Source organism: Chaetura pelagica, unplaced genomic scaffold (genome assembly GCF_000747805.2).
Source record: "Chaetura pelagica isolate M959 unplaced genomic scaffold, ChaPel_1.0 scaffold420, whole genome shotgun sequence".
In the NCBI taxonomy this organism is placed as follows: Eukaryota; Metazoa; Chordata; class Aves; order Apodiformes; family Apodidae; genus Chaetura; species Chaetura pelagica.
In genome coordinates, this window is record NW_009951919.1 from 1286130 (window position 1) to 1313855 (window position 27726).

Sequence of the window (27726 nt, forward strand, 5' to 3'; positions counted from 1 at the left end):
AGGGAGCTGCTGGAGTTCGCGGCCCGGGCAGCCCAGAGGAGCAGCGCGGTGCTTAGAGCTGCTTAGGGGTGTTGTTGGGAGTTGAGCAGCCAGTGTTGTGCAGTGTAGATTTGGGAGGTTTATTTAATGATCCAGCGAGGTGTTGTGAAGCCAAGGCCTCATCTCTTCCCTTCTGGAACGTGGGGTTTGCTGACTCTCAACAGCGCTCTGAGTTCAGGCCGGTGCCGCCCTCACAGGTTTTCTTGTGGCAGCTGCAGTTGAAAAACCTTCAGAGGTTATTTGGTTTGTCAGAGTTTGGCAAAAAAACCCCCAAGTTTCCTGCTCTATATTATTATAGCAAGGTGGCTGTGAATAGCAACACACCAGCCATTTGTATGTTTCAAATCAATAGCTTGTTGAGAGCCAACACTTGGGTAAGTCAACAGTCCCTTCTTGATTAAAGGAGTAAAGAGAGAAAACGTGGCAGCCTTATCACTTCATGTTGTACAGTGCAGCTTTTGGGTCAAGTGTACAAGGATGAAGAATATTTGTGATTCCTCATTGACCTGTTTTAGCATTAAGGTAATGTCAGCATCTAGTTCATGGTAAGTCAGAAGAGAAGAAATGAGGGAGGAGGAGGCAGGAGAGAGGACCAGTGGAAGACTCAGGTAAGACCACGATTTTGCCAGGCAGCAGCTGATGCCAGACACCCATAGCTGGTTTTAACAGATCAAGGAAGAGGCACAGCCAGTGCTGGGCATTTAAAATTTTATTTGCCTCTAATTTATTCTCATAAAACCACTCTAGTCTATTCGGTTTTAGTGTTCAGACAGTACAGACTTCTGATATTATCAAGAGTGAAATTAGAGAAGCGTTACAAACCAATCTACTTTAGCATGTAACCAAGCACAGGTGGAGCTAAAACCGCCCACACTTGTAAAGACTAATCGGCCTGCTTTCTTAGGCTTTGTAGTTAAAATTCAAGACTCAGTAAATGGTTATATTCACCAACCCATATAAATAAAATCTAACATGGTAAAATGGAAACGGCTGAATGTGCAAGAGTCAAAGTAAAAATATGTAGTAGGTATTTTGCTAATTAGAGCAATCACCAGTTAACTGCATCTATGTTGTAACTGTCTCGTGTAGGTGCAAGTTTTCCTCTTCATTTCCAGTTAAAGTTCATCGCTTTCATACAGTCCAGACTGCTCAGCCAAACGCTGAAACTCTCCTTCTGGTGAGAAAGCTTGTTTCACATCCAGTCCTCTTCCATTAAGTGCCAAATACTTGCTAAAAGTTGGTCGAACCCGCAGCTGCTTTGGGGCTGGAACTGGCTTGTTTGCATGTGCTGGAAGAGAGGAAAAAAAACCAACCTCTTTCAGTATCTTACCAGGCTGTGGGAAGAACCTGTGATAGAGCCACCCAGTTGCCTTTTATCAGCAACACAAACCAACAACACCTCAGGAAGAATTTAATAATAGACAAATCCTTATCTCAGACACCAGAGATTTATATTCACCCTCCTTCTTGGGATCAATAAAATGTTAGTCTTAAAACAGCAAGGACAGCAGATCCAGACAATGTGCAAAACAGTGTAGTGTCCTGATGCTAAACAAGAGAGTTTTTCCTGGGATAGTTCGGTATCTTCAGAAAGAAATCCTCCCAGTCTGAGCATCATTAAGTTCATCTTGAGGGTTTGTTCTGAGTACAAGTGCCAGTGGCAGTTCCAGGTGAGGTGGTGGCACTGGGATCTGGTACTTACTTGCAACCTCCAGCCTGGCGTGGCAGGTGGCCACACCTGCTCCATTGACAGCAGACACAGTGTACCAGCCAGCATCTTTCTTGCTTGCATTATGAATCAGGAGGCAAATCCTTCCAGTGTTGTCATGTAACAAGCTGAAAAATGAAGGTGTTGATGTGTTAAGTGTTTGGAGGGGGAGGGAGGGAAGGTGTTGAAACAAGTGTCAGGTTAAGTGCTGAGGAGCTGAGAAAGCCCTAGAACAATTCTTGTAGAGCACTGCAAACTATTTAGATGTAAACACTGCATTTGTGTTAGAAGCCACCAGTAATTCACATTATTATGTCATTCAGGTGGCATCAAGGCCCTTCTGTAGCCCCACAGCCTCACAGCTTGATGCATAAGTTGCATGTTTCAGCCCTAAAGCTGTGCTTCTCCATGGGCCTTGGCACTGCTCCCAGAATTCAGGTCATGGAGTTTTTCTTTTTGTGGCCTCAAGGCAAGACTCTGAGTATCATGCCTGTCCACTATGTGTCATAAACAAGGGTGAGATCCAGCTTTCCAGTCGATTCAAATGGGACCTAACAAATACTGGTTACAGTTTTGTAACATACCAATGGCCAACTCGTGATTAGGATACCTTATTCGGTCTGTATTATATTGTACCATTTCGTTGTTTCTTTTCCAGTAAATCCGGGGTGTTGGGATAGCAGAGATCTGGCATTCCAGTCTAGCTGTATCTCCTTCAAAAACCTTTTTGCTTTGTGGCTTGAAGATGAAAGTTGGAGGCGTGTGATGCTCTTTTGCTAAATTCAAGAGGAAAGATAAGGAGGCATTAATGTCAGTATTGAATGCTGATAATCAGGCTTGTTTTCTAAGACTTCAGAATGCTAAATTCCAGAGGGCACCTGGTCCTTACTGCAACTCCTTAACCTATGAGCAAACCCCGTGAACATAAGGGTGTAGTGGACACAATCCACTATAGGAGGAGAGCCAATCAACATATATTATCAATTATTGGTGATTAATAACTTGCAAATTCTGGACATCCCACTATACCTAAATATTGCACTAAAAATGCTTTGAAGAAATATGGCATCCGAGATACATGTATTGGGGAAGCCCTATCCCTGGAAGTGTTCAAAGCCAGCTTGGAGGGGCTCTTAGAAACCTGGTCTAGTGGGAGATGTCCCTGCCCGTGCAGGGGGGTTGGAACTAGACAAGCTTTAGCGTCGCTTCCGATTCAAACTGTTCTGTGATTAAAGTAATCTTGGGAAAGATAAGGTGTTTGTACTAGTCTGAATATCTGGAGATCTGCCTCTGCGTCTCAGTTATGTCCCGAACACACAGAGGAAGGCATTAGATAAATCAGATTTTCCAGGTGTGACCAGGTGATTATCAGTGTTCTCAGACTTACCAATTACTTCCACTTTTACTGCAAAAGATGATTCTCCTGCCCGGTTGACAGCCACACATTCATACGTGCCTGCATCAGATGCCTTGACTGCTTCAAAAATAAATGAGTGGAACCCCTTTTCTGACACTATCATTTTATGGAACTGATCTTGATGGACCATCCTTCCATTCTGATACCACATCACATCTGGAGTCGGTAGCCCACTAACCTGTGAAGGAGAGGAAAAAGGTCACGCCAAAGTCTGGCAAGAGTTTACTTTTAAAAGTGGATTGGAAGAGATGAGAAAAAACCAAGCTCAGCCACAATCAGCAAACGGCCTTTGCAGTGAAGCTGCATGTGTGGAAGACCTAGGTTGTTCTTTATGCCAGTATGGTACAATTGCCATGCTGTTCCAGGATATTCTGGTGTTTCCTTTGTGATTATGGCATTTTCTTGCCAGACCGTCTGCTCCAGCAAGGGCACAGTTACCTCAGAGAAGACCCATTAAAGGCAGGCTAGTCCTAAACAGGCCTTGCTGAACACGTGTTTAGCAGGTGTCCACTGAAGTCAGCAGAGTCTCAGTGCAAAGCACAAGGTCCCCTCCCAAAATACTTTATTTCAGCAGAACCTTAGTGTTCATTCTTCCCAATGAGGTCTAGAAGGTGTTTTGTGGTGGTCCATATTTACTATTTAGCTTTAACCATATTTTTATGCAGCTAATTCCACTTAAATTTTCCAAGGGAAAATGCTGACACATTTGGCCATCTCCTATGTCTTGCTTTACATGGCCTGGAGAGACCCTGCACCATCTGCCATTAGTTGTGTGCAAGTGCACAGACACTGCAGCTCATAGAGCAGACTTCATGCCCTACACCCTGCAGAGCTGATGGGACTGGGAGGGAAGGGCTGGCCTTACTTTGAAGTCCAGCCTGCAGAATCGTCCCTCCTCGATAATGACATCTTCAGGCACTTGTGTAAAACGGGGCTGGAAAAACTTCTCCTGGATTGAGTCATGTCCACGTTCATCTGCTCTTGAGGATGGTCTGCTCCTAAAAGAGGGGACAGACAGGGTTAATTATGTAAAAGTTACCACAGCACAAATGGCATGGAAGCACTGAGTGCAGCTAGAGTCCCTCAACATGTTTAGGACTCCAGCTCTACGGTTCTGTTTTGTCTTTCACCTGTAAGGTGTGGGTTTTGATCAGCCACTTGTCTTGCTCAAGCTGCTCAACACAGAAGCATAACATCTGAAACCTTCACCTCCAGCCCAATAGCCAAAATATTTTGGAAGAGCAATGCAGGCTGTGTTTCATCATGCTATGTTTAATAATTTCCACTGTCAGACCTTGCTTTAACTAGGGAGATACCTTCTAGAATACAAAGCACACTTGCCCTTGGTACATGGAGTCTTTAAACCTTCAGTGCTATGCTTAGAGTTAATTGGGTTAAGATCATAGGCATCATCAACTATCCACAATGAATTTAGTAATTACTACTTTAGAAAAAGTGATAAGTAGTGAAGTAAAGCTGACACTGGCTAGAAGAAATTGAAATAAGGTCTTGAAGAACAGCACGGCACAAGCTTATGCGTTACCTTACGTGTGTTGTAGGAACCTGCAGCCTGATGTTTTCTGTGTTCTGGTGCTTGGAAAGAAGAAGAGGAGAGGTGAGTTTATCTATAAATTGTATGAGAAGCCATTTTAAGTTAGTATACTGACTGCTGCTTAAAAGCAAGCTGAATACTTGGGAAGTCACTGGGAAAAAAATTAAGGAATCTTGCGTGGGAGCTAATGCACTCTGCCTTCACCCTGGGCTTTGCCAAGCAGTACCAAGTACTGTGAATGGAATGGGACAACTTCTCATCTCTCTGCACAGGTGATAGGTGCAGCAGTTCTGTTTGGCACACGAGCCTTTTGGCCAGCCAATAACCTTTGTTAGAGGGAGGCAGTACTACTGGCAGTATCTAAAATGAGAGCTGAGTACGGAGTGTCCTTCACCATAGCAGGAATAGAAGTGGAATTGCTGGCAAGAACGCTGTATTGTGCCCACTTAAATATGGTACCAATAGCAATGGACACATGCTGAGCTGGAAAATATTTTTCTTTTTAGATCACAGTACCAACTAAGCTTGCTGATAACTCCACAATCACATGAGAAAAGCTGATAAAGTACCCAGGACTGATTCCTGCTGGGCACTTGGATGTTTGGAAAAGGCAAGCAGAGTTTATTACCGGTGACTCATTTTAGCAGTCAGAGTCAGATTGAGGAAACACTGCATGGAAATTTCTCAGGTGTTTGCACTAGCTGGTTTTGTAGCCAGATGCTTGGTTCTGTAGCCCAGTCCTGTGGAACATTTAAGCTTGGGTTTAAACTTCCAGCACAGAAGCAGTCTTCAGTTTAGGGGAAGCATTATATGAATGAGGGTTTGTTGGAGTGAGCTCAATGCTGACTCCGAAGGTAATTGCTTGTATCTGCTCATTTACATGATTCTGAACAATTATTAGTTGTCTTGTGAAATTATGCTGTACTGATTGAATTGCTCATAATTTCAATGCTCTGTTACGTGGACTGACTGTGTAGTTAAGTTCCTGAGGAATCAGGAGGCAGAATGAATCAGTGACTACAATATTTTAGAATAACACTGAACAATGGGAATAAGATCTCCCAAACATAAGCCAATTTCTCCTTCCCTTTATGCAGCATTTCACAGTCTGAAAAGCTGTCAGTCATCCTGTTTTGACTGAACGTTTTTTTGTTCTATGCAAAAGATGAGGCTTCCCTTGCTCTGACATCCATTATGTTCCTTTCTTGCCTGCTGTTGTCAGATAATTGCTGGGGAGAAATAGCTCAAATTGCATATTCCTCCCTTGCTGTGATCTTAAGTGTCTCTTGCCTCAAGAAGTTTTGCTAACTGCACTTTGGAAGGTGTATGCTAGCCTGCTGGCTCTTTGTGTGCATGCCAGAGGAGGGACATTTTCTTTGGCTGCACAGACACCCAGTGCCACAACAGACATTTCCCCTGTGATCACTGAAGTGCTAAAGGAGCTTTTAACTGGCCTGAATAAACAGTAAATGATGCGAGTCTCCAACTAAAATGCTTTTGAAAATGCCAGCAGTCTATCAACAGGTGGGCTGCAAAAATAACTGCTTTGCCTTCTCTTAATGATTGCAGGACCAAGGCTGGAAGGGCTAAAACCCACCCCAAGGCCCTGACCTCTTGTTGTCAATGTCACTTGCTCCAGACAGTGACAGGTGTAAATCTTGCTGTCCTGGCCAAGTCTGAACTCGGGCTGTTAGAAAGTGGGTACCTGCACCCCTGGCTGTGCTGCTCCCTGGCTGTGCTGCTCTCTGCCTGTCACAGGCAGGGTGTAACGTGCTGTGTGTGCAGCAGCTGTTGTAATTCCTCCCTGGAGAGGTCATTGCTACAGATCAGGCCCAGCAAAGGCAAGGTCCTTAAATTCCCCTCCTCTGCCACCAGCCCCCCAGAAAAACCCCCAAATCCCTGCTCTGCAGTGCTCTGCCAGAGAGAGCTGTCCCTTTCCTTCCCCTCTGCTGCACTGGTACCAAATGAACCCTATTTCTCTGCCAGTCACGTCCAAGCAGGTCACAGCACAAGCATTCTGGATGGGTCCCCAGTTACCTGTGCATTCTGCATGTTGTCCTCACTGTGTGTTTCCAGCACAGATGCAGCATTCACTGGTCCGAGCAGCCTGCGAGCCATTTTCTCTTCATAAGTTAATCGCTTAAAGCAGAGTGGAGAGGAATTCTAGTCAGAAGTCCATTTACTATTTCAGATCAGATTGTAAGAGCACATTAATATGCCACAAATTCAGGGTGTTATCAATGAAAGCAGCAGCTGAATAGAAACACCATGTCTGTTCCCTAGGGTTTGCAGTCTGTGATGCCTACTGAGGTCAGCCTCAATATATACAGCACTGAAATGCATAAAAGATTAAACTGCCTGTTCATCAAAGCCTCTCCAATGCCATCTGTGGCCTTCCACTCCTCCTCTTTCTCCATTGGGATTATTTATGGGTAACTGATGGCATCATCTCAGAAGCCAGAGTAAGTCCCAGGGTACCTCTCTGTTAGCACTGGGAAAACTTCCCAAATCATTCAGCTGTGGTTTTACTTCAGGAGCTAGAGGCATGAGGGATGCTAGTGTTCCCTACTCCCAAAAAAGCAAGAGCCACACCAGAAGTAGACACAGCCAGAGAGGAGCACCACTGCCCCTGAGAGAGCACAAGGGAAATCTGTGCCAGTGCAACAGCAACCTGTGAAACCCTGTGTGCCGTCTTGAGTGGGGGCAAGAGCGTGTTTCAGTCATGTAACAGTAAATTCCTGTAATATGGATGCAGCACACAGGTATAAATATGAGCAGAGTTAAATTCAAGTTCTGTCAGTTAGGTTGCTTTAGAAGAGATTAGTCCCCTGAGCACCAGAACACTTGGCTTCCCACAGGGTTTATCTTGGGTTTGGATTGTGTGATGTGAGAACAAGCTCTGTCTGACTTTTTACTGAGTATGGGACATGTGTGTGTCTACTTCTGAGGTAGATGAAGGTTTGGGAAGGCTTGTGGGACTTTTCTTTAGAAGAGAGTGAGAGAGACCTTTTGCAAAACCTGTGAGAGCTTAATATCCCTGAGGTCACTAGGGCTCTATCAAGTGTGGCTGAGATTGGCCAGTTAGTTTAGACATTGTTGGAGGACAAGGGGAGGAGGACACAGAATGGTGATTGCATAAGCCTTATTTTTAGTCCGGCTTCCTATGGGAAGAAAAGTTGGCTTGCAATGGCAGGCTTTCTTACAGCAGATAGGACACTCCTCTTAGGGACACACTAGGTCAGATGTGACCTAATGTAGTTTTTTTTTCCTTCAATATTTAAAATTATACATATGACACAAACCTGTTCCCACTGATAATAATGGAAAATCATCTTTCTACTTCAAGGGAAAGAAGATGGAAACTATGAACACTGGGTCTTTACCAGGCTGCCTCCATCCAGGAAGAAGGGTCCCATATGCTCACTCCAGCTTGCTATAATGTTCTTCCCTACTGGTAAGGATTTTTTTTCTCCCAGGTTTGGATTTTTTTGTGAAGAGGATTGCATTTTGTCCCTTTGCAGAATAAATGAGTAGGTACTGAGACTAAGAGACCTTCTTACAGGAGAAAGACTTTATGATAAAAGCTTGTATAATTTCTTGGATTTGTTGCTCATATAAAAAGAAATCAGAGAGGTTCACCACATGTGGTGGTGGTCTTTAGAATGAGCTTTCAAATATTGGTACTTCTCCAAGTTTCTGTTGGTTTGGGGTAGCTTATTAACTCCAGCATTAGAGACCAGGGTGAAATAGTGTCTGAAGAACTAAGTGATTCTCCTTGGGTTTCTAATTGTCAGTGGATGAGAAGTTCAGTGGGATCCCCAGCAGAGAGTTCAGGTTTGTGCCACAGCTCTAAACGTGAACCTTTATCCCAGCTTTAGCCTTATTAATATGATTGCACAAATTCCAAGATGGCTTGAGCAATGTGTACTGGCCAAGAAGGCAGGATAACAGGGAAAGGCAATAGCAGCTCGAAGCCATTTTGCTGCATCAGATGGCTTTCAGAAGTGAATCCATTCCTTACTGAAGCCACAGGAGATGCAGACATTCAGGTACTACAGTAGGTGCTAACAGACTATCAGCCATCTTTCCTGCAACCCCTTTAGGCCAGCTTTCATGATGCAGTAGCAGAGAGCTGCTCCTCTGCTGGGAAGGGTCTTCCCAAGGCTGAGATGCTCTTCGCCACCAGTACAGCTCTAATAGCAAAAATAACTGAAGAGGGTGTTGGGAAATGAAGAGGTTGGATGGAAATCTTTCAGAACTGCACCTTTTACACCAGCATTGAGCTGTGATTAAAAATGGAGTTGCTGTTGGAAGAAATGGGGTGTCTTTTTAACATTTCTAATGGAAAAATTCAGCCACCTCACACTGAAAGAATATTCTGGTCATAAATGTCTCCAAGAACTCTTGCTGGGATCTGTTGAGGTTCTGAGTAAGGGTGTTTGAGCAGTGTTACTCCTGTGTTTCCTTTAGTTTTCAGCTCTGTTTAGAGACTTCAGCCTCTGGGGCACTAGAACTAGTCTCTGCATCCCTGCTTGCGCTACTGAGAGTCAGAGCATAGAGGGTCTTTAATCAGCAGGTTTCCCTTACCTGGTTGCCATTCTGGAGAAGGTTGTCTTTGCATCGGAGTTTCTTTTCCAAGTCCTGAATGAGGGCCTCTTTTGTTCCTTGAATTTCTTGGTCTGATGTCTTCTGCATAGAGTTGATGCTAGCTTGTTTGTTATACATTGGTTGTGAGTAACTACTCATGCAGGAAGAAAAAACAAAGTTATTCCTGAAGGCCTGCTTGACTGTTTGCTACAGCTTCATAAAAATACAAAAATGTGAACCTGCTGCCTAGAAACTGTGGTTCAAATGGACCTCTACAGCATTTGGGGCATAGGCTAGGTGGTGTAACTGAGTATCAGGAAGCATCATGGTCTAGCCAAGTCATTGAGTGTCCTCGCACAGCTGTTTGCTGTGGGTCACTGTTCAGCATCCCTGCATCCCTGCACCCTGCAGTGGCCCCTGCCCCGGCTCAGTGTCTGCAGGAAGCCTAGCAGTGTTCTGGAGGAGCTTCTAACTCAGATGAGCAATGGGAGGCTGTCTAGGAGCAAGTTCTCTCTCAAAGACTGGATTCCTTTGCAATATGAATGGTGGAAAAGGCTCTGGGTGCTGCAAATCCACTGCACAGTTACAGACTAGTTGATTAGCTATGAGCAAGTAGCTCATTAGTTGTACTCTTCTTCTTGTTCCCAGAAAGTTACTTCTTGTAGCATTTCTGTCCAGATATTAAATAGCCAAGCTAGGCTGGGTCTTTAGGAGCCCTTGCTGCAACCCCCCATATATCCTGATCCTGTAGTTGTGTTCAGCAGTTATTTCTATTTGAAATCCTCTTCCTCTTGTTGCTTGGGAATTTGTTTTCCTGATTAGAACAGGGTAGAAGTGATATAATTCTGATACTTAGTCCCAGCACTACTTGGACTTAACTTACCCAAGTTATAACTGAAAAAACTTGAATAATTTTCTCAACAGATGAATGTCTCACATCTGCCCATTTGTAGCATGATTAGGAAAAATAATTCCTCAACTCACAGGTTGTTGCATTCAAGAGCAGCTTATATGAAAAGCACAGTGAGGCACCAAAGCCTGGCTATGGAAACAAGCAGCCCCACACTACAAAGCTAAAGCCCAGCAGTTACTCCAGGTGCCTGTCTAACCCACACACCCTCCTGCAGGACTTTTCACAAACACTCCCCAGTGCCCCAGCTAGCCCACTCTGTCTTACCTTTCCTCTTCCCACAGTACTGTGATTCAAAAAAATCACCCCAGGTCTAATCAGATTTCCTGAACACAAACTGACACTTACACCTGAATTTATATCCAGCAGGACCCCCCTGCCTGTCACCTTTCTAATACCCTCTCTTGAGTGTTCTGTGCATATTCTACACTCACTTTCCCCAGGACTTCCAGCTGACATTGGCAGGAATACAAGTTGGTGAGAAGGCAAGACCCAACTCACTGACCTTGGGAGATACTTGGATTACAGCCCAAAGGCAAAATGATATAATACATGTTCAGGAAAGAATTTAGTCTTTGGTTTGAAGGGGTAAAATTTTGAAGCGGCTGCCTTTCTGTTAGCACATGTCTAATGAGAACTGTGTTGTAGGTGAGTGGGAACCTGAAAATGCTACTGAGGCTTACTAAGAATCTGAAAGTTATTTCTATGTGGGAAATACTTTTGCAACCCCCCTGCCTCCCTGTTCGTAAGCAGTGTTGGTTGAGAGAAATCCCTTTGAAGGGGGTGTCTTCTGTTCAGGATACTCTTAAACAAATGGTTTCCATCAAATCAAACTACATTATTCAAACTGACCCAGAAAATCTGCACAGCAGCCCGTGACATGACCTCTGTGCAGATTAATTCCTGATGGATACCCATCTCTCCCACACCAGGGGTGAGCACTCAGCCTCCTAACCCAGTTCATGCAGAGTCCTGCCTCGACGGCCAGAAGTCAATGGGAGCTGTACCATTGTCTTCCACCAAGCTGGAGTTTTACCAGATGGCTGGATTGGGGATGGGTAGTGCATGGGAGAGGCCAGGCCAGAGGAAAGCAAGGGGAGGTTAGAAGCTTGGATATACTTACTGAGGTTCCATAGGAGAAGGAGTTTGGCTGTTATAGTCAGGCTGCGAGGGTAGCACTGAGCACAGAAATGCTGCGGGGGTTTGGTTAGGCATGGATACAAGCCGTTGCCCAGATGATGAGCTAGCAGGAGACTGGGCAGATGCAGGTGTGACAGGATATGTGGATTCCTTAGGGGCACTACAGGAAGGCGAGGAGAGCGTGATTGAAGAGCTCAGCGATGACGAGGAAGAGAATTTCTGCCCACTTGGGTTACGAGGCTGTATTAGGATGGAAGACTGTTTGATTTGTCTGCTTGACTCTGTAGAGGCTGCAGGTCCCGGAGGCTGTTGTTGCCCTTGACATGCATTCTTAGACTGAATAAAATGTTTTGGACGTTCGTAGTTAAACATGGTTGGTTGGCACATAGAGGAAACGGATGGGAAATTTGGGACACTCATAGGAGAGGTTTCGCGGCTGTCCTGTGATTTTGTTGGTGATAATTGGCTTTGGAGAGGTGGCTGGTAAAAGCTAGGTGGTAGGCCACAAAAGCTTTCTTGGCTGGGCTCCTGGATAGAATGGAACCCTTGCCTTGCAGAATAGAGGCTTTCTTGGTGTGGATTTTCCCTTAAGGAAGACAATACAGATAGAGTAAATTGTACATCACCATCTGAATCACAAAAATACTGTGTGTGAGCAGTCATTAGCAATCCAAAGAATGTGAAGTTCAGGCAACTGACAGTTAAAGCTTGAGCTTAAAATAAAGATATTTAGGATTGATTAGATTGATTAGAGCTATTCCAGACCTATATGAATATTTTGGATAACAATAACAAGTCCTGCAGTCTGTCTGGCTCAGGTGCAATGCTCACCACAGCTGTCTTTTCTGCAAGAGCCCAGTGAAATATAAAATAAACAGCATTTGGTTTATTGAGCTGACCCACCACCTGCCTAGCCCTACAGGTAACTGTAGATACTACTGCTAAGCAAGGTAATTTGCCACATACCATCTTAGCTAAAGATCTCTGGATCCTGCAGTTTTGTGCCCTGTCAAAATGCTAAATGTCCTGTTACTTGGAGAATTTGTGCCGAGAAATCCCTTACACGATAAAGAAACATGAAACAAGTTCCACTTTCTTTCAAGCCTAAAACTAAACCTTTGAAACCAAGTATCCTGATTTCTTCTCTAATGGTTTTGAAATTCAGAGCTTTTTATATCCAGTTGATATTTGGGATTAGAATGCCAAGGACTATGCTTCTCCATTTGAAGTTATTTCTCCAGTTTTGCTGTTAGGGCTAATAACTGCCCCAAAGACAGGATAAAACAGAACAAGCTGAGCTGCTCAGAGGTCCTGCAATTATTTTGCAGGTCCTTGATATTTAAACATGGACTTTCCAGGACTTACAAAAGAGGAAAGTTTAATTAGAGCAAACTGAGCAAGTTTGTTAAAATGGACAAACAACTTCAGCTCCAGGATAAATAAATAACCCCCTAAAATAAATGTAAAGCTACTAATAAAAAAATGAGAACATAAATCCACACAGTTACATGTGCTGGAAAATATGGTAATCTTGCCCCACTGAGATCAGCTGTTTCAGTGCTATATATACACAGTATATTGTGTTCCTCTCATGGGGGAGCCCAAAGAAGGGCTCCACCAGGTCATAAATTCCCGTGAGGGGAGATCAACTGGAGACATGGCTCTCCTTTTCAAGAGTAAAATCTTTAATTTCCTTAAGGTAATTCTTAATATTAGTTGTAATCTGCTGTAAGCAAACATAGGTTTTCTAGTAAAAATTCCCTAGCTTTCCCCTTGTCATGCTCTTGGAATTTGAAGCTGGTTCCATTTTTTTTTTTTCATGTGTCCACACTATGTTCTTATTTGCTGGTGCAGAAAATTCGTTGAATCTTGTTTTATATCACTACATGAGTACAGATTAATTAATTTTACCTACAGACGATGAACAGAAACCAGCATTTAGTTTGTTCCCTAGAATACTGCACTTAGACAAGATACAATGCACAGATTCACTTGTCACAGCAAGGGACAAGTTCTGTTTTCCTTGAATCGTCCCACCTTGATATGGGCGGGGAAAAAACATCTAGAGACTATTGACCTTAAGAAGATAAAACCAGTAAGTAATAATAGAGACACTTTCCTTTCTAAAAAATACAATTCCTTTCCCCCCCCCCCCCCCTTTGTTGCCTCCCACGTTACCTCTGACACCTTAAAGGGACATTTTCCTCTCAGCATGACCCAGCGCCCAGACCTCTCCAGCAGCTCCCTGTCCAGCCTCCAACTAACAACTGACGTGGAAAAAAAACCCCAAGCCACAGCATCTTACCTACAGTCTAGAAGTTGTCACCTGGGCTTTAACCAGTATTTTGGGAAGGGACTGTCATTCACTGACCCGGACTGTCATTGTACCCCTCTGCGTAGCGTTTTAAGACCAGAGGCTTTAATGTGCTGCCAGCAGATGACACGGCGGTCCTGCCTGTCCCCCTGCTCGCACCGCGTCAGAATAAGAGTCCCGGCTCCAAGGGGACGCTTCCTTGCAGGACGGGAGCCGGTTTTTTTGGGGCAGGTACCCCTGCTCAGCACATCACCCTCCTGGGCAGCTCAGACCTGCCCGGGTACACCCGTGTGCAGCGGGAGCAGGGCAAGAGCTGCACAGCTCCACACCTAGCGAACTGAAAAGCAGATTATTGTATTCCTTTGGGGTTTTTTTTTTGCCCTTAGTAACCTGTCAAGGAGCAGCGACGAAGAATCGCTGCAAGGTGCTTAAACGTCCCTAAATCCCACTTGGTTCCCTCAATGAAATTCCTTTTCCCCTTCATACTCTAATTGGCTGTAGCCAATTGCCTCTCCAGCGATAAAACCCAGTTACCGCTTTTAAGGCTGCATACTTAAAGGCAACAGGTAGTTGAAAGCCAGATGTAAATATACTAATAATATATCAAACATAATCATGGCAACATTTAAATAACCCCTCCAGCAGCGGGTGCCCCTGCCTTCACCCCCCCGGTGCTGCCTGCACCTTTGCTCTAGCCCGGAGCTTAATCAAGAGCAGGAACATTGTTTATGGTGAGTGTCTGAGGGGTTATAAACCGAATGACACCAAATCTATTTGGTGGCTAAATATTATTTGATGGTATTTTGCTGTTTGTGTGTGTTACTACAGATATTTATTTGGATTAAAAGCCCGCCAGACGGCAGCACATCCTGCTGGCAGATCGGGTGATTTGTGTTCCTTTAAGCAAAGGCTTCAGTGCTTAATTACATCCTAAATGAACATAAAAGTGTTTTAAGGATCTTAATTATACTCTGGCAACTCCTGCCTTGGATGGTTTAAAAACCCCAACCCCTTAAGTGCCGCAGCTCAGCTGCATGGGGTCCTTCAGTCCCTCTTCTCTGCACGGCTGAGTCTTTCAGTTCAGAGATCTTCAAGAGTTAATCCACATTTAGTGTTTGTATCTAAACATCAGCCCATCGTTTGTAAACTGCATCTACAGAGCAAGTGCTAATTGAGCGCTAATTTATTTAAATCCCTCGAGGTGCAAGTGATTGAGGAAGGAAATGTGTCCCCGGTGGTTGAAGAGGTTATTTGCTTTCTAAGTTAATAATAATAATATAAAAAAATTAAAAAGATGTAGTTTGCTCTGAGTTGAGTAATTTTAAAAAAGGGATCGTTTGCCGTGTTGGAAGCTCCGAGCTCGTGGAAGGTCAGACTGTGCTCAGACCGGCTCCCTGGCTTCCCATCGACTTCAGGGAGGGTGCAGGATGCTTGGTTCAGAGCTCGCTGGCTGCAAGACGTCACCTAAGGACAGCTTTATGTGCCTAAACGGCTGGATGCAGCTAGGACCACTTGGGTGAAAAAGGAACAGAAAAATTCGCATCCAGAAGGTAGGGAAAAAAATTTGAAAGAACTAGAAGCAGAAGTGATAAAGGCAGAGGAATAAATCTCGTAGGTTGCTCTGGGGTGACTTAGTAGTACTCTGCCCAGCACTGCGAGGTGTTAGAGACCAGCTTGTCTGTCCTGTGTCGGTTTACTTTCTGTGAATGGTGACACGTCCTGTCTGATCGGGTTCTCCTAGTTGCTTGAGTCATACAGCAACAAATAGCTAGGAAAGAAAGCTAAGGATCTTTTGCTTATTAAGAAATCTTAAAAGCTACCTAAAAGTATTCCTGGCAGTATAATTAGTGCATTAAGTCACTATTAGATTACGTTCCTTTAATAAAGTTAATAATCAGTGTAGATTTTGTTCTGCTGTTGAGAAGGACACCGAGCTGCTGATAAAAAGGTCTCAGAAGGGAGTAGCTGATAGTGGCAGTCGTCTAGAATTGCATTTCCAGCTTTTGTAGAGTGGCTGTTGCTAAGCAATAATTTGGAGAAGCACAAGTACAAGGACTTCATTCATATTATAGTTATACCCAGTAATAGCTTTGTTCTGTCATTGCTGCCTTTGCCAGTGTTTCTTTTTCACCTTTGCTAATACAGTTGCAACCACATACACTACATGAGAGAGTTATATGGCTAAATCTGTCGAACAAGACAGTTACAGCACAGCTTGTCATTAGAGATGATTGCTTAATTTGAGGTAGAGCAACATTTGCAATGTTGAGTCCCATTCATAATGTTTCAAAGCACATGGCAATAAGACTGGGCTTTAAGGATGTTTAAATGCTCATAGATGAAGGTATCTAGTGATGTAATATTTTTCTCTCTATATCTTGAGACATGTAAATGCCTTCCAAAATCTGGTTCAGCATTGCTGTCAATCATGTTTTATATAACCAAAAGTTTTAAAAGCTGTTATATAGCTGATTTTGGTGATCTGCTATATCCCTTCATGCAGGACATCAGGTACTGCATTTCAAACTAACCAGAACTATAAAAATAAAAATGCAGCCACAGCTCACTGGTACTGCTGCAGGCAATAAACTTTAGAAGTAGTTGTCCTTAAGCAGAATCATCTAGAAGAACCTCCTCACAGGTTGCTTGTTAGAAATGTCAAAACACAGGTTTCCTGCTTCGTTTGAGAAGTCTGGAGAGGATGGAGAAACTAGTCCTATTCTAAAAGGACAGCTGGCAAATGTCTCTTACTGCCCCTGTTCATTCCAAGAGGCAATTATGCCCAAGATTTTATAGAAGGCTTTCGTTTTAACTTGTCAGACAATTAACAGCCTGCCCTTGTTTGAAACAATCATCAGGTAAAGATGCAGTGTTAGTCTGCATTAGATCCTCCCAAGCAAATTCAGCCTTATCTTCTAGGTGCTTGGACCTGAGGCAGCTGAGCATGAGTTGCCTTGAATTCGGGGCCACATTCATGTCCTTGGCTTGTGATGTCTGAGGACAACAACAGCCCACGCTCAGCTCCCTGGCAGGCTGCAGGCTTTGTGCTGCTGCAGGCTTCTCAGGTCCACACGTTTGCTTCAGCCAGGGTTTTGATTCTGCAGTTGGGTCTGCTTAGGGTCCCAGCTGATCTCCCAGGAACAAGCCTGGGTTTCACTGGAAGGGCCTGAAGCTAAACTGGGAGTTTAGCTGAGCTAGCTCCTGGCTGTCTGCAGGTTATTGAAGCAAACACAATTTTACTCAGTGATTTAGGAAGATAATCCCTGTGCACAGAGACATTTATAATGAAATGTGATCTCTCCTGTAGTGAATTTGGAGGAGTGTGTTCAGAATTGTTAAAATGACCTGTTTAGTTAAAGTGGCAGAGTACAACCAAGAATAACCTGTAACCCAGGGCATGCTTGCTGTCCGGGCAGCCACTGGCACCCGGTGTGAAAGGATCGCAGTGGGGCAGGGCTGGCACTGGGTGAGAGATGAGGCACATGTCTGCCTCAGAGCTCTGCCCTTCACAGACAGGGGTGAGGAAACTCCTCTGTAGTGCTGGGCTTGGACTTTTTAACTGTCACCATCTGATGTCTTTGTTATGCCTGTAAACACCTGAGAAATACTGCACAAATCTGAGATGGAATTGCTAAGGTGTGCGATCTAAGTTGTTCTGCTTCTCTGGAACAATTAAATAAAATAACTAGCAATGCAAGAAGTGCAAAGCTTTGCAGTTGTATTTTTTTGTTCACTAGAAAGTTCATCCCCTCAGTATTGTGCAAAACTACCCCAGGGATGTGATTTTCTCTCTGTCTTACCGCAGTGGTGAAGCCTGAGGAGAATTCTCATAAGCTCCATGAAAATCCTCAGCTTCGCTCTTGGAATTCATCTGGCCAAAGTCTGTGGCTTCTGCTCGTCTGGCCAGCCCTGGGGTCTCTGTGCTGTAGGATGGCAGACCAGCCACATCTCTGTCCTTGGCTCCTGTTTGGGTGTTCCTAGGGAAGGTGGGTTTCTTCATGGTGACTTGCACAGCTGGCCTGTGGGAAGCACCTGCAAAGCTTTCCAGCTCTTTTGCTCCTGGAAGTAGAATTGTCCACAAGTCAGGTGGAAGGCAGTGGTGGTTCACCAGTACAGTGTGCTCTGGTAAGAGGAAACTGATCTGTCTGTGCAGGTGAATGAGAGTTCAACCTGCCTGGGCTCTGCACAGACCAGAACTTGCATGGCCGCATTAGCCAAACCTGACATCTCACCAGGGCTGCTGAGCTTTGGTGTACCTGCAAGGTGCTGTCCTGTTTGGAGATAGCTTTCAGCACAAGCCAGGCAAGTTGTGTTACAAGAAATAAGGTATAGATACAGTTGGGCCAAGGTTGGGTTCCTGCAGGGGTGAAACTTCTCTGTGAGAGAGAACAACATCTCTACCTTGTCATCTATTACCCAGGAGGAGGGGCCAAAAGCAGAACTGCAGAGCAACTTGCATCTGGGCTTTGAGAGGTACCCAAGCAGACTGCATTTTTGAGGCATTTTACTTCTCTTGAGCCTATGAAAGTGTCTGGGTCTGGTTTCTGCTTGACAAGTATCTGTGACTCTGCCTGATGCTGAGCAGCAGCAAATTCTCTTGAGCTTAGTTGCTCAGATAAGAGACTCATGTGCCTACCTGGGGAAACGGAGAGACGTGCACTGGATGCTGCAGATCCAAATTCATTTTCAGCAACACATTTAAATATTCCAGAGTCCTCTGGAAAAGCTTCTGTAATAACCAGGGTGCAGACTTCCTCTGAAATGACAAATTCAGGCGTACTATTGCATCATAAAAGCCAAATGTTAACTTGTAGGAAGTGGTCCTTGCAGAAGGACTGCTACTTTGTGATGGGTCTTGGCAGCAATTAAATGCAAAAAAAGTGATGTAAAAGGCATGGGAATACAAGGGATTCAGAAGAGCAAAGGTGAAGGAAGGATATTCCTTCCTGTGACTTTAAAGAAACAAGGAACAATTACTAAATTCTGTCTTCTCTTGCACAAGTTTAAATCCCAGAAAATACTAAAGGTCAGAATGGTTGATATGTTTTCCCTTAACATACAGGGTGTTCTTCCCTGACTGAATGTGAAAAGGACTGTACCTTTTTTATTGTGTTGTGAAAAAAAATCAAGGTCTCTCAGGTGCTTGTGTTAAAACTAAGAATGTGAAAGCTCTCAGCCTTACACTGAGTTCAGTGCTGTCCTCTGGCCCCCCTTTCAACATTATTGTTTTATGTTGGATGAGGTGCAAAAAATTAAGTGTGGGGTAATTAACCAATGAGATGTCTAACCAAAAATGTGCAGCATACTTACCAGGAACTGCTGATGAACAAGCCTCTGCTCAAAACAAGAGAGAAAAAATTAAATTGTTATAATGCCAGAATGGGAGTAAGACCTTCAGCCCTCATTTCCTTTCCCACCTCAGCTTGCACCCCAGTTACAAAAGGGACCATCTGCCTTTCTATTCATCAAGAGAAATACCATCCCAATATGGGAAGCTCAGGTTTGGCTGAGGAACCACTTCTCCACTGAGGTGGTATAGAAAGAGTTCCCCTAACTTTAGAATTGGTTGCTGTGAATTTGGCCCTCTGGAGCTACGACCTCATGCTGGGGGCTATGATAAATGTTTAAAATGTGCTTTTTTCTTTTTTTATTTATTTTTCCTGAGCTCACCACTAGTTCTAATAAATGGGGACACGGTGTTACGGCTCAGTAGCACTTCCATTAGTAGCTACCAGCACAGCAGTCCCCTCCCTTTGTGCCTCTGCTCACGCGTTGCCGCACTTGGCCCCTATCAACACCTTCTAGCTCCTGATGTTGGTAGCAGTTCTCGTTCCTGTCTTTCCACTGTCCCAACAAAATCACTGTGCATCAGGCAGACAGTAATACCTACTTTTCCTCAGTATTCGGAAGTCAGCAGAGTCTATTATCTGATCATATTCTCTGTACCAGTGAACCTGTGAGCTGGGGGTCGCGCGGATGCGACATTCAAATACCACTAATTGACCCTTCGTAGCTCTTATGTTTTGTAGACCCTGGGGGAGGAAAAACTGGTGTTAAATGGCTGACATTTCCCCATTGACGCAATTATTATGGAATGATGCACCCTTCAGTGAAGAAGATGATCTCATGCCCATATTTTAATTTTATTTAAAATAGCTGACTTAATTCTGCATGCATTTGCAGTGGGTTTTGGAGGTTTTTTTCACCTGCAGACCTCATGAAAAGGCTTTATCTTGCTTAGGCATTTAAATAAAGATAAAAATGCAGGGAAAATATCTATTCCAGTGGGCACAACGTAATAAAGGAGGTTACTATGAGAGGTTTCTACTTCAGCCTCCATTTTTAGCTCATAAATTAAAGTAATTAATTTAAGTGGTTCTGTCTGGATTCTTTACCAATTAAGATGTTAGTTTGATAGCATTCACTAATGGAGCATGCTGGCTTTTTTGAATTGTGAATGAACCGGTGGTTCCAGCCTTGAAACACCTTCTGATGGAGAAAGAAAACTCAAAATCTAACACCAGCAGTTGCAGAACAAGCTGTGTTGTCCAGAAAACCTGTGGTCTTTACCTTTGTGAACACAGGTGTGCTTCCATAGGCAGACCCAGTCAGGCTTGCTGAGGGACTCTGCATCTATACAGCAAAGAAAAGTGATTTTTATAGTTTGAATTTCTCATATGCAGAAACCCAGCTGTGTTGCTGCCACTTTACTTTGAAACAAAAGAAGATGATGGAGCGTTTTATCTGTTGTTCATGTGCCAGCTTAATAAATACCCTGTGGAGAGTTTCCATTCAAGTGTTCAAGAGGAAATGTCTCCCCGGACTGTGAACACCAAGTCAGTGGGAAGAGGAGCTGATAACTGGTAAGTGTTGCTGGTCTTATGGCTGTAAGCCAGTTAATTGCCCACATCTTGTAGTCTCTGTGATCAGTGTTGCTTGTCAGTAGTTGTCCCCTTCTACAGAGACCCCCACCTGGTTTAGTTGATCCTACCCAGGTCTAACACTTCTTGGTTTGTGTGGTGGTAACTACACTGAGGCTGAAGGTAGAGAAATAAGCAGGAATTTGTTACTCTGTCCTGCCATCTTCCGTTAAAGATCAGCTGATGCAGAGGTTGCTGCAAGGTCTCTGATTAAGCCAGAAAGGCAGCTTTAAGATGATCAAACACTTGCAGGGCAAGATAATGTCCTTGTTCCATGGTGAATTGTGGATGTGCACTTGAATCTGTCTCGTTTAGCTTTTGAATCTTGCATATAAATGTACAACTGAAGTGCTTGGGTTTGTTTTGCTGTGGCACTAGTCTTTTTTTATAATCTCTCTTTTCTCTGAAATAACCCAAGTTATCAGCTCTTTCCCTCTCCGCCTGAGTTAAGATGTAAGTCTGTTTCTAGGTCATCTGAATTCCCCAGCTCTTGACCAAACATGTGTTCCAAATCAACTATCTGAAGTGATTCTGAAGTGAATCTTTGAAGTAGGCTGACAAATAGCTAAGCTGTGTGGAAGCCTCTTGGGACTTTCCAGCCCTGTCCCCTGCTCCATCAATTCCCTTAGCAATTCTGGCTAGGAGATATTCCAAGCCAGAAAGCCCTTTTCCAGAGCTTAGGCTCTAGATCTTGATAGTTATGCTGACCCTTGCCTCTTAGTCACTTGCTTAAGTGACTAAGGATTGGCTTGAGCTGGTCCTTGTAAAATATTTCTAAAATACTATAAAACAAATAAAAAAAGTGTAACTTACTCTTTGAGGGTAAATAGATAATGGCTGAATTAAAGTAGTATAACTCAAGTGGACTGAATTGGTTGAGGAACCAATGGTCAGGAAAACACTGGTGGCTTTCCTCTTTTTCCTAATGTGTGTGTGTGAAAATTAACAAGGCAGGATGGAGACTGAGACTTCAAGAGACTGAGTGCACTGGACCCAACAATGTTTGCACTTACTGTGACATTCCTCTGGCTGTGCCAGGATGCTGAGACTTGCGAGGAAGCTTAGCCTATGGGTTTCCCTATGAACCTGGAGAGACAAACATAAATCAGTGAGTGTAGAACTATCTCCTTTTCCTTACAACACAGTGATAGTTGTTTTGTGAACTGAGCATATGCTGGCTGGAGAGCAAATGGTACGTGCCAGAGAAAAGCATCCTTAGTATTTGAGAGTAGGCTTAGGTCACTGCTAGAGTGTGGAGACATTTAACCAAGGTTATTGGTATGGACTCAAGTCACCCATGAAACTTGACTCCATAGTCAAGGTTTTTCTTCATTACAAGGGAAGAGTAAAGAAAACCCTTGTGACTTTACCTCAGGTGACAATGGTACCTCATAAACCAGCTTCCAGATCCTTCTCATGTATGGACTGTAGCATAATGGATTGACAGAATCACACACACAGGGTCACAGAATGGCTGACGTTGGAAGGCACCTCTGGAGATCACCTAGTCCAACCCCCCTGCTAGAGCAGGATCCCCTAGAGCAGATTACCCAGGGATTTCCCAGATTATGCAAGAAAAGTGGTTAATGGTAGCTTCTTATTAAAAAGTTTACAGGTTTTATCTTTGTTTCCCTTTTACTACAGCAAGAGAGATTTTTCTTGGTGGAGCACTGCAGGGTAGTGGTCTCATGTTGCTGTTTCTCATGTGCACAGCTGCATCAGTTAAAATGCTGATCTTGAAAAATAACTTGCAGCAGCAGCAGTGCTGTTGTCATATCCTCTGCTCCTGGAGGGAACATAAAAATGTGGCTCTGGTCTGAGAGGCAGCAGCATGTGTTAGGTGTGGGGATGGTGCTTCTGCCTCTGTGTGCCCGGAGCTACAGCTGCAGGGAAGGACCTGAACCTGGTTTGTCAGCAAGGATAAGGCATGGAATAACTGAACTGACTTTCTGCTGGCTGTAGATGCAGTAACTGTCCCCTGCTGATCTCTGGTGTTATGCAATGTGTCTGAGGTGCTGAGTTGCTCAAGGGTGCTCTGGGTTTTGTGTTCCTCATTCATTAAGCCACTGTTCACCCTCTCTCACTCTCAGCACCTGCAGAGTAAAATTCAGAGCCTTGTTCTACCTTGTCTGGTAGCTGATGCTGTCACATACAGCCAAGTCCTGTGTTTGTGCCTTGTTTCTGCAGTCATGCAAACAGTACCTTAAGGTATTGGCAGGTGCTTACAAAGCTGTTTGTTGTTTAGTGATCAGTGGCTAAGGCAGAGTAGGTAGGGTAACTAAAATTTGGGGTCTTCTACCTGACTGCCACCCTCTTTGGAGTCACCTTTGTAGAGATGCAGACAGTTGCATGGTGTAGAGATATGGGGACACCTCAACAGTCTAGGATTTAATTAATTCAAACAGGTCAGGAGGCTACAAAAGCACCCACTTCATCTAATAAAATCAGTATATGCATCTGAACTGCTCAGAGGCTTTGCATAGCAGTTTGGGCTAAATTTGTTATGTGAGATCTGTTCTCTCTTTCTCCCCTGCTTTCCATCCCTCTCCAAAACAGGCCTGATTACAGTGAAGGGTATTTTGCAGTCTGGTTGGATTTGACTGACTGGTGTAGTCGTGTGACAGCAGCATGCAGCCACGTGAGACAATGGGCTGCTCTGAGGCATCAAGACATGTCTGGTGAGAACAAGTCCCTGTGTGCCTCACCTAAACCTGCAGCATGTTGCCACTGGCTGGGATCCAGCCAAGCAGTTACACGTGTGCTTGCACCACCCATGGCCTTCATATTTCTATCTGTTGCTCTTGAGTTATAAGTATCTCTCAAGCAGTTCAAGGATGGCTCCTGTCCAAGGTTGTTTCATGTGGCCAACACCAGGGCTGTGCTGTGATGCAAGGACTGCTGGATGATCCCAAGCCCTTGGATGTGGGAGGAGGGCATGGGAAGCCAATGTTATTCAGTTGCCCTGGGTTCCCGCCACAAACCAATCCTGGCTCTGCTCCACCACAGATGCCTGCAATGCTGTTTGATTTGTCTCCTTGCAGTTTATCAGGTCATGGTCAGTATAGTTAGTTTGCAGGACCTGTAAAATTGGCTGGTTTGTTTCTTTCTATTTTTCCTCCAAAAAAAAAGGGCTTTTCATAAACCCATGCTGGCTGCTCCTGATCCCCTCATTGTCCTCAATATGTCTTCTAGTAACACTCAAGATGATCTGCTCCATGACCTTCCGTGGTTACGAGGCCAGACTGGCAGGTCTATAGTTGCCTGGATCCTCCTTTCTGCTTTTCTTATAGATGGGTGTTAGATTTGCTACCCTCCAGTCCATTGGGACCTCCCCAGTGAGCCAGGACTTCAGGTAAATGATGCCATCACTCTTGATTGTTCCACTCTGTCTCCAAATCTGTGATCAGCCTGGAGTCAGGCGAGACATGCACAGAAGCAGAAGGCACAGATGTGCCCCTTAGCAAGAGTGACATGGTCAGAGGTGGGACTGTGGCAGGCTGTGGTTCAAGATCAAAGCACAGTGAGATACTCCAGGAAGCTTTCTCAGAAAAGTTGGACACACTTTATCTGGAGCAAGAAGAAGTATCTTGGAGAGAGGTTGGTCTACTGAACTGAATAAGAACAGCTTCTGACATGTTTCCAGCCATGATAAAACAGGCACTGAACTTTAGCACTAAACAGGAATAGCACTAGCTCACAAATTTGTGCTCAAGCCACTTACTCAGTTGCAAGGTATTAGTTCTTCAATGTGATGATTACTGCTAAGACCTTCTGCCATGGCAGAGACCATGGCCAAGGATGATGGCTGTCAGAATTGCAAGTGAAGCTGGACTGATGCCATGTGAGATGCCATGGCAGTGTTTACACCCTAAATACAGGCAGCTATAGATGTGGTGCTGCAGCTTCCCATGCTCACTGGAGGCTACACTAACCTGCCAAAGCAGGACTTCTTCACTCAGGTGAGAGGAGACCTCATCATTGGGAAGTCTCTTCATGCTGGGCTGCTATAGGTGTCTACTGTTTAAAGCATCCTTGACATCCACATTGCTTGCAGCCCCCTGGTGTGTAGATAAACTCATCCTTTGTGTGCATTGTTTATGGTAGGTGCTCTCACAGTTTGCTTCTCATGAGTGTGTTGGATGCTTTCACTGTTTATTTTATATTTGGATGAAGAAGAGTTCATAGAAACAGATAAAGGGTTTATAAGCTTAATCACTGGAACAGTCATTGTTTTAGCCTGAACTGTCTGGTTTTGTTTGAGACCTAATGACACTGGGGCTCAGGACCCTGAAGTGTGCTGAATGTGGTGCCAGGTGCTGCTTTAAAGGGCAAAGTGAATTTGGGAGAGTAAATGTACTAAGAGCATTTGGACTCTTGACTGCAACTCTTACCAGCCCTGCTGCTACTAATTGGTTTCCTGTGATTGACACAGTGGGCTGCTGTGGGAGTGCAGAGCTGTCCTGTGTGGGAGGCTGTGCCTGGCTGTCCAGCACAGCAGTAGAAGGGAGAGAGGAGAGGTCATTCAACTTCCAGGAGAACACTGGAAGGTCACTCTGAAATAGCTGTTTTCTCTCTGGCATATCTCACTTTAAGTTATGAGGGATTGCTCTAGGCTTCTTTAACTCTCTGTTTTCAGATTCCTGAGATCAAGCTGAGCTCCATGCATGACGTGCCCCTCTGTCCCTGTTTGCCTTGCCAAGCACAGAGGCTTTCTGCAGCAGATCAGCACTGAGCAGCTTACACCCTTGAGAGAATATGCAGACAAGTTTTTACCTTGGTGAGTCATTCTAGCAGTCCCAGTGTCTCATGTAAATGTCAGCCTTTACTTAGTGTAACTCTAGATCTTTGTGAAGAGGACAGAATTAGACTCAGCCAAATGAAGAGTCCAAGGACCTTTGCAACCCAACACCAGAATGATTACAAGGTACATACAGATCATGCTGTTGACACAAACCATAATGACGACATTCTAGCATTACCTGAATAGTTGACATGGCTGCAGAATTATGCCATGTGCAACACTAGGACGAATTTAACACGGTTAGGAAAGTATTAAAGCTGCATGGAGCCTTTTTGCCAGGTGTTTAGATCATGGAAAACCCATTAAATCTGTTTTAGGAAAAAAAATGAGCATCTGCTGGGTCTGAAATGCACTGCATTATAGAGTGTGTGTGTAGTGGGGAGGAGAACATTTTAAAATTTAGTCTTAGAAGTGAGACAAACCAAAGTTGGTGTATCATAGTAATGTGCCAGCACATCTTTTATTTAGAAAACAGGCTCAAATAGATATACAGGCTAACAACCTTCAGTCAATTTGAATGTGATGCATTTTGCAAGCCATCTGCATCTACCTGATGGTGTTACTCCTTTTCCTAGAGGTGTTCAAGCTTTGGGAGAGAATGCTAGACACTTGAATATCTTGTGGCACTAGCCAACATGGCTTAACAGTGATGTGAACATAGGACTGCAAAGAATGAGGCTTTCACAAAGGCAGTGGGCTGGAGAAAGCTCAGTCTGGAGCTGTATTTCTTCTGTGCCATATGGCTAAGTGGGAAAATTGTCACCACTTCAGTAGTGAGCTTCCTAGTTGTGAGTTATTTGATGACTTGAATATGTGATTTGAAAGTGGCTTCTCTGTTGCTCCTGGGGTGTGAAGAATAAGACTTCTGTAGGAAGTGAGAAAAAATTACTTTGTTTCTCTTCCCAGGCGCCAGGGATTCTGAGATGACCCATTAGATCACAAGGGAATTTGTGGTAATTTCAAATTGTGGAATGATTTTTTAAAATGACTGCTATTTGGGTGGGAAGAAGGGCAGGTTTGCATTGGATAAGATATTATGAAAATAAGGAAATAGCTGGAAGAGGTTATTCTAGCCAGTGACAGGGTAATTACAGAAACTGCAGAATCCAGATTGGATCTGCAGCTTACTGAGAGTCTTTCTAAATTGTAGAAATGCACCTGAACATGGAGTACCTTTCAAAGACCAATTTTTTGTAGCATATTTTCAGAACATGAAGCACTGAAGTGCTCTATTTCAAAGGCTCATTTTCTGTCCATTAGGTGTTTGAAGCTGAGTATGTAGGATATTAGATTTGCATCTCAAAAACTGCATGGAACTCCTCTGGACACTTCCACACATGCTGTTCAGGAAGGGCAGAAAGCTTTCAAGGCTTTCAAGAACAGGCTTCCTCTGGGATTATCAAAGACTTTCAAGCATGGAGCAGAGCATGGCTGCTGAAATTTGTGTGCTACAGTACAAGCTCCATGGTTTAAAGTCTTTCCTGAGTTTTAGATAAGTTTGTCCATTGTACAGAGCAGGCTGTCACAAGGAAAATAACATCAGTCATCTCAGTGTCATGGCATTTGGGCAACAGTAGCCTCAATGTAGGAAAAGGCAGAGTGGAAAGCTTGGCCTGTTAATTAAGTAAGACATGTCCCAGAGGAGCTGGTGACCATGTGCAAGCACACCCTGTGTGTGGCTCACACGGTGAAGTCACTGGGATGTTGGTGTCCCTGGGCTGCACGGACTGGGATGTTACTGCTCAGGGGACACGTCCCACTGCCAGTGCAACGTGAAGACATGGGCTCTCAATAGCTCTCCTTTCAAATCACCTTTCCAGTGCCTGGAAGGTCCCCGGGTCCAGGGGGAGCAGAGGTCCCTCCTGGCGTGGCTCTGGGGCCGCCTAGCGGGGTGTGCCCTGCAGCCCTGCGGTGAGTTGGGCTCTGCACCCAGCGCTGGGAACAGCTCTCAAACAGGGCTGGGACTGAATTAATTTTATCCTTTCTGTTGCATGCCTCTTCTGAGTACAGCTGTTTCTCAGGGCTGGAAAATCCTGGCTTTCCCTCCCCTTCTTTGGATAACAGCTGAACTGCCAACAGATACTGGACACTTGAGTCAAACTGGAGTTCCTAGAACCAAGTGATTCAATCCCCTTTTAAGTACCAACATTAAAGGACATCTAGAGCTTATTTTAAGAGATGCTAAGCTTCCTCCTGAAATCATGAGGCTCCATACTTATTAAAGTAAGTAAATTCATGTCAAACTGAGATCCTGGTCATTTGCTTCCTTTCTTCCCTATAAAAAGCCCCAACCCAGCCCCACTTCTTTGCATGCCAGAGCATTACAGGAATGTGGAAG

The 27726-nt window shown here is 44.3% G+C and overlaps 3 protein-coding genes across 3 annotated transcripts in view; all 3 read right to left on the reverse strand.

The window, feature by feature from the left end:
- The window catches only part of PKD2L2 (polycystic kidney disease 2-like 2), an 11322-nt gene extending 10629 nt beyond the window's left edge, over positions 1-693 (reverse strand). Inside the window, exon 1 of the mRNA XM_009995662.1 lies at positions 633-693. Within this exon, the coding sequence (XP_009993964.1) occupies positions 633-693 (61 nt within the window). The remainder of the gene's footprint in view (positions 1-632) is intronic.
- An 85-nt stretch (positions 694-778) lies between these two features.
- Positions 779-17538, reverse strand: MYOT (myotilin). Its single transcript, XM_009995280.1, has 10 exons — positions 17468-17538; positions 11337-11939; positions 9304-9454; positions 6754-6855; positions 4708-4757; positions 4030-4162; positions 3135-3342; positions 2358-2523; positions 1742-1875; positions 779-1327 (listed from the first exon to the last, which is right to left on the reverse strand). The coding sequence occupies exons 1-10, from the start codon at positions 17536-17538 to the stop codon at positions 1155-1157; spliced, it is 1791 nt and encodes a 596-aa protein (XP_009993582.1). The 3' UTR covers positions 779-1154.
- A 541-nt stretch (positions 17539-18079) lies between these two features.
- Positions 18080-24582, reverse strand: LOC104386986 (myopalladin-like). The gene is made up of 5 exons (XM_009995670.1): positions 24520-24582; positions 20238-20300; positions 19558-19699; positions 18978-19001; positions 18080-18423 (listed from the first exon to the last, which is right to left on the reverse strand). Exons 1-5 carry the CDS (start codon positions 24580-24582, stop codon positions 18080-18082), a joined length of 636 nt encoding a protein of 211 aa, XP_009993972.1.
- Between the last annotated feature and the right edge of the window lie 3144 nt (positions 24583-27726).

Coding starts and splice junctions, on each gene's coding strand:
- MYOT (XM_009995280.1), bottom strand. CDS start 17,538: ATGAATTCCAAGAGCGAAGCTGAGGATTTTCATGGAGCTTATGAGAAT. Junction 4,758..6,753: donor ACAACATGCAGAATGCACAG/GTAACTGGGGAC, acceptor CTTCTTTCCAAG/CACCAGAACACAGAAAACAT. Junction 4,163..4,707: donor GTTCCTACAACACACGTAAG/GTAACGCATAAG, acceptor CCCCTCTTTTAG/GAGCAGACCATCCTCAAGAG.
- LOC104386986 (XM_009995670.1), bottom strand. CDS start 24,582: ATGAAGAGACTTCCCAATGATGAGGTCTCCTCTCACCTGAGTGAAGAA. Junction 20,301..24,519: donor AAGAAGTCCTGCTTTGGCAG/GTTAGTGTAGCC, acceptor TTTGCTGTATAG/ATGCAGAGTCCCTCAGCAAG. Junction 18,424..18,977: donor TTGTTCATCAGCAGTTCCTG/GTAAGTATGCTG, acceptor TTGTCATTTCAG/AGGAAGTCTGCACCCTGGTT.